Here is a 9,687-nt window from a genome sequence, read left to right as displayed (position 1 = left end):
TTCTATATAATGAGCTATAAGTAATGCTACACTCAAATACATAACCAATTGAAGATTATCGTCCTACTAGAGGTTGCTCGAAGCCATGACTGGAGATTAACGATGGTAGACCAGTTACGAATCCTGGACTTCCAATTTTGTTTTGATTTCTAAGTATCAGTAATTCTGGTTTGTTTTCTTCATCTTCTCCGTTGGTCCCGGTAGGGTCCTTCCTCTTCCTGGTCCTTCAACAAGCCTAGGAAAGCAAGAAACCCGAAAAAGAAGAACCCACCTTTCCAATGGCCTCCACCACCCCCACCTCCACCTCCGCCTCCATCATCATCACGAGGGGGAAATCCAGTCCCACCATCATCCAGGTCAGGGGATTTCTCCTTTCCTGCATTCAGCCCCGACATATCAGCATTCAAATGATACTTCCTACTGGATCTTTATAAAGTGCAAAAGTAGTTGTTAACTTTTTGGCATAATACATAGACATGACCTTTAACTTGGCTTCAACTGACAACTATGACCTTTTAACTTTTGGTGTGCACAAATAAACGCTTAAACTTGTATAAAATTAAACAAATAGACACATTCATCCTACATGGAACCCTACATGACAATTTTGTGTCCTGTGTGGCGTCCTACGTGTATTATGCAACGTAGGACACGTGTGTCTACTTGTTCAATTTTATACAAGTTTAAGTGACTATTGTGCACTCCCAAAATTGGAAGGCATAGTTGTCAGTTGAAGCCAAGTTAAGGGTCATGTTTATGTACTATGCCAAACTTTTTGTTGATAAACCTTGGTGAAAATCATTGGTTAAGTAGAGATAAAACTGATTCTATGATCCTTTTACAGCGGCTGGACGGAGTGCAGTGAAAACAACTAAGTTGCAAAATACAAATTGTTTTATTTCCATTCATAGGTATACCGGTTACTACTAAGAGCATGAAAAGATTACCTTGAACTGGTGCAACTGTAATGGTTGATGATTCTCGTGTAACTGTCTGTGTCTGGCCTTCAGCACATCTTGCATTCTGCATTGATGCAAGAACAAAAGGTCAAACGGAAATGCTTATAGTAATATAGTTTACTTGAATGATACAGGAAATGGAAAACCAAATGGTGAATGTGGGTAGTAGTAGTAGTAACAGCATCAAGAACAGTGATATACATATTAATCAGTTGCTTTTTCGGATTGTCTTGCCTGTAACTTGAAATGCTACCACTTACAAGTACTCCCTTCATTTCAATTTCTTCGTCTAATTTTTGGGTACTTTCTACGTATCTTTACTTTTAAGACCACAAGATTCAAAAGTCCTTTTTATTTTCTTAAATCATGTACCTAGTTGAAACGGACGGAGTAATAAACGAAACATATATCTCCACAAGTCCACATGTTACCTTCTCAAAGAAAATGTATCTCCATATGTTACATACCCATATCTATAAACAATAACTAGCAAATAGAGAAGCTGATAAAGATTTTAGGGTACTTGTTCTAGTAAATACAGTTGATTTTCAGTATGCTGACTGCAGAACCCACTTGGCATGCGGAACTGCATATAGCGAGACAGAGTCTAATCTGATAACTTATGCCATAAACAGCTACTTGCAGTAGCATTCTGAAGCTCCAAAGCTTCTCACAGTAAAAGTAGTACAAAATTAATATAAAAGACATGACAAGTACAGATTGACCCACTAGAATCGCTGGAGGCATGTAATTAGGTAAACAAGGCACTGGGAACAATTATACGAAAAAGCATCGAAGAGACTGATACCAGAGCAGCAGCACATATTATTGAAGCACGCCTTTCTTGAACAGGACATCTCAAGCTTCTTCTATTGTTATTGAGTTGTAACTGCATGCCAACCGGTTGGAGGCAAGCTGGAACTGATACTATTGGCTTGAATTGCTTCCGGCATTGATCCCCTGCTCTCACTGTGATAACAATATTCAATGATTAACAAATTAGATAGCATGACTTACAGGATGAGCAGCAAATCTTCGAAAGGATTTTGCCAACATTGAATTTTAAAGTATCGAATGTCTTGATGACATTGTTGTCACACCTTAAATGTAAGCGGTCAATTAGATTATCAAGAAAATGTAATGTTCAATTACATTAATTCAAAACCTAAACACGATCACATCAAGTTTAATAGAAAATCAAAGAGTACTTTTTTCATTAATTTTAAATCTAATGAGTCAAAATAACCAAATTCAATCAAGCTGGATGATAGATCATAAACCAAAATTTCACTTCAACTGATTTGCAGTATTAAGTTATTATATATTTGACATGAACCTAGACGGAGCGACATGGGTAATGGTGAGGATTCATATATCCGGACCCCAATTTGCTTGAGATTAAGCAATGTAATTGTTGTTGTCGTGACTCATGAGTATTATATATTTGGCTGTGAGTGGGTGAGTGCCAATTGATGTTTTCATGTACAGAGTTACAGACAAAGAAAGAGCTAAACAGTCTAATAGTATAAGCAGAAAAGCAACTATAATATTACAATAGGATCATTACTTAATGCGACTGTCTTAACTCCTACAGCACTTAACAGCAATTGCTATTCAGTTATTCTTGCATCTATGTGGCAAAGGCTTCTCAATGAGCTAACAGCAAGAGATGCTGATCTATTAACATTAAACAGGATCAACGATATGCCCGGTTTCACCATGTGATCCTAATGACATGCCAAAAAGCAATTCTGACATCCTTTCAGAAGAGATGCGGAGGTACCAATTAAAAAGAACCGATCGGGAGCATACAGCCACGTACCTATTGGCAAAGAAGTTACACTCATGGTGGTACTGGCAGTTAACAACATCGTTTTGCAAGAATTCTGAGTCTCCCTGAAATTGAACTCGTATAGAATCCTGAAATCCGAAAGGAAGGGTAGATTCAATATGCAAATGTATTATATTTCTTTGTCATGGAAATGGAAAACCTTTCTCGCCTTTGGCGCACTATAAGTGTTAGTCCCAACGGAAGGATGGTAGTGTCCACTACCAGACTATAACTTCATTCAATTATTTGAGTCATGAGTGTTTGATAATTAGTGAAGCTTGTACATATACAGAAAATCAGCCAATATTTTTTCCATATAACTGCTATTCCAGAAAAAGTCCAGTTAATGATCAGTGAAACAACTAAATTTTTTCTTTACCAATTTTCACATTTTCTTTCCAAAGTTAATAAAAAGACCACAAAATTAAGGAATGAACATAGAGGGCCAACTCCATCTCAACTGCCCACAGCAAACAACATTTTTCTCACATTTTCCTTTCTCTATCCATCCCGCTATCTTAATAAGACAATACAAAGTTCAACTTGGGCACTACGAGAAAGTAGATGCGACAGAATTAGATGCATATGAGGGGAAAGCTAGCAAACAACCACGACGGAACCTAAATTCTGAACTTTGTACAGAGACAAATCAGATTCTAATTTAAAGTCTGAGACAAGGAGAGATGTGCATTAGCGGGTTCCATAGCTCCTAGCCTCCAACTCTGGAGGAAATAGTTATGCATTCCAAAATCATGTATCTTCAAAGATATTACTAGTAAAGTCAAACCAAAATAACAAACTTCATTACAAATATTATGTTACAATCTTATAAAACTGTAAAGACAACCATATCTTAGATCAGATCCGTGTATTCTGTATACCGTCTTGAGACGAGGCTCATAATGGCTCCTCCTTTGGAACATAGGGTGTACTACGTTAACTATTTTAGACGTTAGCAGCTTACCCAGGATTTTTCACTGTCTAAAGTTCAGCTTGTAAGTAGTTTGGGTCTAAGATTCTGTTGGTTTTAAGATCTTACTTCCTGTTTCAACTTGATATTTACTTTGTATTATTTTCAAGCAGTGACAGCTTGTCTTATATATACATGATGTTACAAAAAATATATTTACACACACATATAAGAAAAATGTTCTGTGATCCTGTGTCAGATGACACCCCACTTTCTGAAGAGTGTCTCCACCACTGCTAGACGCAAGACAGGGCAACCAGCACTTGTTTTGTGATATTCCCAAATAGATAGACGCCTCTAGTTTAAGCTTCAGTTACATCACTTTTCATCTGCCTTGACATACCCATGTGTAAAGGTCTTACACGGGGAGGGGGTGGGCGCATACTTCCAGCAGATTCTCCAAAATGTAGTAAAAATATGCTAAAATTGAATGTACCAGCTAAACCCCCTATTGATACAAAGTCTACCACTGCTAAAAATCAGGAATTAGCAACAGACAAATTCTATAGCTAAACAACATAATCCTTCACTAATCTTTCAGAAATTCAGTCAGCTACGAGCAATGATGAATTTTTTTTTTTTTTTTTTTTGTAGTGTTCCAAACTTCATGTAAAATAGGTTTAGCACCCATAGTATGTCAAGAACAAACTCCATCATCTACCATAGAACACTCCTTGTATAACAGAACAAGGCAAATGGCTTTTACATGACAACAAAAGGGTGTTCAAATTACACAATCATCATCAATGGCATAGGCACTGACAAAATCCATTTCCTCCAAGAAACTATAAGCTACATCATGCTAGCCTAAAAAACACAACTTTAATACTCCCTCCATTTCAATTTATATATCTTACTTTCCCTTTTAGTTCATTTCATAAACAAACATAACTTTCATTTCTTTCACAATTCTTTAATCTCAACTTTCCACGTGAAATATTCAATAGTCATTCATTACTTTCTTAAACTTTGTGTCCGGTCAAAAACACAAAAATAAATTGAATGCATATCAATACCATTAAAACCCACAAAGAATTCATCAATATCAATGGAAATATCCAACCTTTTTCACAAAAACAAAGTAAACCCAAACGATAATTCCACAAGAAGAGTAAAATACAAACCCCCACAAAAGAAAAATGGGAAAAATAAATAAAATGAGTAAAAGCACGAACCTTTTTTTTTTCAGATACCCAATATATTGAAGAAGAATGATAGGAAGAACAGAAAATCCCTAGTTTTTTCTTTGGGTTTCTGCAAAATTGGAGGAAGAACAAGAAGAGAAGAAAGAAAAGCTTTAAAGCTTGTTGATTTTTTTTTTCCCAGCCGGTGTTCGGAGTGTAAATTGGAGCTCCGACTAAATTCAAATCAGGCTCTACAACACTCATTCGGGATGGCGCTTTCGACAGAATTTTCTCTAAAATATTAGAAATGACTTAAAAATAATACTAGAACATACTTTTTACTAATTTTAAAAAGAGAAAATATATAAAATCTCCCTTGAACTTGGTAGCAAAATTTACTTTAACACTTTAAGTACTAAAGTAAATTTTGCTGCCAAGTTCAGAGGAAATTTTATATATTTTCTCATTTTAAAAGGATAGTCTATATTTTATTTATGTTGAAGTATGTCACGATCCAAATCGTCGACTGATACTCATATTGTTCCCTCCGTGGGTGAACCAAACCTTAACAATTAACACATGCAATATCTAAATTACTAGACATTTAAGAAGCATAACATAGTGAGTAAGGGTCTCAAAATAAAATAAATAAAATGAAGCAAAAATCTATACTATGTACCCTAGAACTCGAAAGTGATCATACGAGAACTCTAGCTAAAAACTTGTCTAAGAGTAGAAAAATAAAATAAAATCCATCAATGTTTGAAAGAAAGACATCTATCATCAGAAAAGTTGCATAAATGTTTATGAATCGTAGTTTGCACTCAAAAGAAAGTGCATGAGTAACATCCGTATAAAGTACAAACACCATGTACTAGTATGCATCATATGTTAACTAAAATTAGTAAAAAGTATATAATTATACTCAAGAGTATGATAGTGATTGAGAACTTGAAATCTCAAGTTCAAAACTCAGCGAAGACAAAAAGATATCAGGTGATTCTTCCCATCTGTCTTAACTTTGATAGTCTTTGAACAATTAAGGTACAAGACAATACAATAATCATCAACACTCTACAAATCACATAAAATCATATTCATTTTGTTTTATTTTTTATAGTTATACAACACTTGGATCTAAAATATACCATCTGTTTTTATGGTATAAACATAATTTATAGAAAGACCAAATTATTGTTATATAGTATAAATTAGGATAAATATTCATGATATAAATTATTATAATATAAACTATTTATATCTAAAATATACCATATATTTTTATAATATAAAATTATAAATAATTTATGGAAACACTAGTAAACAAAAAGAAAAAGAAAAAAAGGCTAAGTTGGTTAGGGCCCCAAAAATAAGCCCATTAGTGAGGGCCCAATACTAAACCCAAGTTCACCTAATTTATATATAACCCGAAACATTTTATTTCGAAAAAACCCTAATCGCAAATAGAGGCCAAGTGTATTTGAACACTTCATCATCTTCACGGCCTCCAACCGAAGATGAAGGTTACTCAATAAACCATTATTTTCACCTTAATTGTGTGTTTTTCAGTGTAATAATGGAACTGATGCCATGTTTTGTTATGTATTTTGCAGTTCAACATTGCGAATCCGACCACTGGGTGCCAGAAAAAGCTTGAAATCGACGATGATCAGAAACTGTAAGATAATATAGTGTTTTGTTTTTCAATTTTACCTACTTTGTGTTATGGAGATGGAATTGATAAGAATTTGTTGTGATTGTATGTTTGTGTTGATGTGAGATCCTTGATAATGAACGAAATTGTTAGTGTAAGTGTTAGATCTTAAAAGATAAAACAAATTTATTGTTGGAATGAAATGGACCTCTAAATTGAGCTGAATTTTTGTAGTTTATTGCTATGATTGTCCCTTACTAGTTTGGAATTGAGTGTAGTACTGTGCTTCAATTGATTGGTTGATTTATGTTATTGTCCAGTGTAATCCTTCAACTGCATTTTGGGATTATAGAGTGTATGCAAACCTTATCATTTCCTCATGGTGTTAGATATGGGTATCAGATCAAACTAGTTTTGAACGAGTAAATACAGCAATGAAGTAATGTTGTCTGCCCTATCGGAAAAAAATGTTAAATTCATATTTACTGTGATTAATGAGAGTTCTGTTTGCTTTTGGGTGTTGGTGGAGCTTACAGTTAAACTGGAAGGAGTAATGTGTGATTTTGAGGATTTAGTGTTATATGACTCTTAGTAATTCTCTTAAAGCCCATGTAAAATTCTGTCTTTTAAGACAAATGTCGAGTATTGGAATGACATGACTTTGGATAGAGTGGATATAGAGGATTCTTAGCCTATCACAACTAGTTTGGGATTGAGCCTTGGTGTATTGGAATGACATGACTCTAGATGGAGTGGAATGAATATAAAGAGGATGCATAGGCAACCATAACTTTGTTAGGGATTGAGGCATAGCGTAGTGATGGTGCTATAGTTATAATTGTTGTACTTAGCTTTATAGCTGAGTGGTGGGTTTATGTAAGCAGTCTCTGTGGGTTTTTTTGAGCATGCATGTCCAGTTTAGTTTGTCAACATTGATGTATTCAGAAGATACTTTTGAAATAGAAATATCTAAGCTGAATTCTTTATATGCAGCCGAGCTTTCTTTGACAAAAGGATCTCCCAGGAAGTTAGTGGAGATGCTTTGGGTGAGGTAGGCTTCTGTTCTCCTTACTCTGTGGCTTTTGGTTGGAAATCATGCTATTCTTGTTAACTCTTTTCCATAATTGTTATTTTTAATTGACAGGAGTTCAAGGGTTACGTTTTCAAGATAATGGGAGGATGTGACAAGCAAGGGTTCCCAATGAAGCAGGGAGTGTTAACTCCTGGCCGTGTTCGCCTTTTGCTCTACAGAGGTATGTTTAGAATGAGCTTAGTGGCCACACCTAAATGTTTCTTTTCATCAAAAGCTGTTATTTTAAGATCTTTATAAAAAGAAAAGCTGTTATTTATGTATCTAAGTGCTTACACATGAAACAGGTACTCCTTGCTTCCGTGGTCATGGTAGGCGAAATGGAGAGCGCAGAAGGAAGTCTGTCCGTGGATGCATTGTCAGCCCTGATCTTTCTGTTTTGAACCTGGTTATTGTTAAAAAGGGGGAGAATGATCTGCCTGGACTCACCGACACCGAAAAGCCAAGGATGAGAGGACCCAAAAGGGCTTCCAAGATCAGAAAGCTCTTCAATCTTTCCAAGGAAGACGATGTCAGGAAGTATGTCAACACTTACCGAAGAAATTTCACCACCAAAACCGGTTAGTTGTTACTGTTGTATCTACTGTCTCATTAGTTTTTGCATTTTATTCAAAAAAAATTTTATGCTTTCTGATGTGGAAACCGTGAACTAGCTAAGTGTTGTGATCTTCCGTGGGGACAGGTAAAAATGCGAGCAAAGCTCCTAAGATTCAGAGGTTAGTGACACCCCTGACGTTACAAAGAAAGAGAGCGAGAATTGCTGACAAGAAGAAGAGAATTGCCAAGGCTAAGTCAGAGGCAGCTGATTATCAGAAGCTTCTTGCTAGTAGGTTGAAGGAACAAAGAGAAAGACGTAGTGAGAGTTTGGCTAAGAAGAGGTCTAGACTCTCTGCAGCATCTAAGCCATCTATTGCCGCTTAAGTTCAGTGGGATCTTATTGAGAGGGGAGGAAAAATGATGATGAGTGGGATCTAATTCCTGCTATTTTTTTGTCTGGTTCTTATAGTTGTTTCTGGATGTCTTACGCAGTATTTGTCATTTCTAGTGTTCTCAGGCGATACTTTGATCTGATAGTTGCCACATACAATTATCTTTCATGCTCCAGATTTTGGTTACTTTGCCCCTATATATAAGGATCATCTGTCTTCTGTTTTTCTTAATATTGATTAGTTCCTTTTTTTGTTTACTTATCTGACATTAATGTATTTGCAACAGTCTTCTAAACTATATTGAGGTTGATGACTTGTTAGTTTAAGCATGTTTTGTGTTAGGATTAGTAAATGGAACTTTGTGCTATAGTATTTGGCTCTGCTTGGAGCATATTGGAGCAAAAGACCCTTCTGCTTCAACATGTGTTGCTGCTAGTTTTATTGGTTCTTAGAGTATTATGTTATTGTTAATTTGTTATATATAAATTGGTATTATTAAATCCCATATATATATATATACTCCCTCAGTTCTATTATGTATGCTACAATTTGTTTTGACACGGAGTTTAAGAAAGAAAGAAAAATTGTTGAAATAAAGGGTTTGGTGGACCTTTGTATTTGTATGAGTTTGTATTCTGAATTCTTTTACTTATCCATTTGTCATCTGGACCCCTGAACCCATCTAAACTCAACATTTTAAACACGTTTTCTGACTTGGCGTTCTATGTGGCAGACACAACTAAGGGGCGTGTGATACACACACTTGAAGAGCGTGAAATCTGGTTAAAAGGGTCCAATAGCCACATTAGGGTTTTATAAAGTCATCTTCTTCCCCATTTGCATTTAACACCATTATTAGACAAATTTGAGCTTTTTCTTGCCTCTTTTTCGATCTTCTTTCTCCAAATTTCTTCTCCATTTTTTTTATCGTTATACTCCTCTTTCATTTCTATGCATTTTCAGTTAATTCTTTGCTTCATTTTGTGGTTGATCCTATTGTAGTTTTCTACATCATCATGCAAGTTGCTTTTCTTAGAATCCTATAAATGAAACATGTAATTGAAAGCATAACAAATAGAATCCCCAAAAAATATCAAAAAAATCAGAATAATTGACTAAAAACCTAAATA

The 9,687-nt window shown here is 35.2% G+C and overlaps 2 protein-coding genes across 2 annotated transcripts; one reads left to right on the top strand and one right to left on the bottom strand.

Moving 5' to 3' along the window:
- Positions 1–3: 3 nt before the first annotated feature.
- LOC125851572 (protein YELLOW LEAF 1, choloroplastic-like) lies at positions 4–5,018 on the bottom strand. The gene is made up of 5 exons (XM_049531346.1): positions 4,936–5,018; positions 2,782–2,879; positions 1,768–1,928; positions 948–1,023; positions 4–376 (listed from the first exon to the last, which is right to left on the bottom strand). Exons 2-5 carry the CDS (start codon positions 2,828–2,830, stop codon positions 180–182), a joined length of 483 nt encoding a protein of 160 aa, XP_049387303.1. The 5' UTR covers positions 2,831–2,879; positions 4,936–5,018; the 3' UTR covers positions 4–179.
- A 1,296-nt stretch (positions 5,019–6,314) lies between these two features.
- LOC125851574 (40S ribosomal protein S6-like) lies at positions 6,315–8,786 on the top strand. The gene is made up of 6 exons (XM_049531349.1): positions 6,315–6,407; positions 6,498–6,562; positions 7,532–7,589; positions 7,683–7,791; positions 7,916–8,188; positions 8,311–8,786. Exons 1-6 carry the CDS (start codon positions 6,402–6,404, stop codon positions 8,547–8,549), a joined length of 750 nt encoding a protein of 249 aa, XP_049387306.1. The 5' UTR covers positions 6,315–6,401; the 3' UTR covers positions 8,550–8,786.
- Positions 8,787–9,687: the final 901 nt, after the last annotated feature.

Source organism: Solanum stenotomum, unplaced genomic scaffold (assembly GCF_019186545.1).
Source record: "Solanum stenotomum isolate F172 unplaced genomic scaffold, ASM1918654v1 scaffold27263, whole genome shotgun sequence".
NCBI lineage: Eukaryota > Viridiplantae > Streptophyta > Magnoliopsida > Solanales > Solanaceae > Solanum > Solanum stenotomum.
Note: the sequence above shows the minus strand (reverse complement) of the source record. Positions and strands in the feature narration are given on the sequence as shown.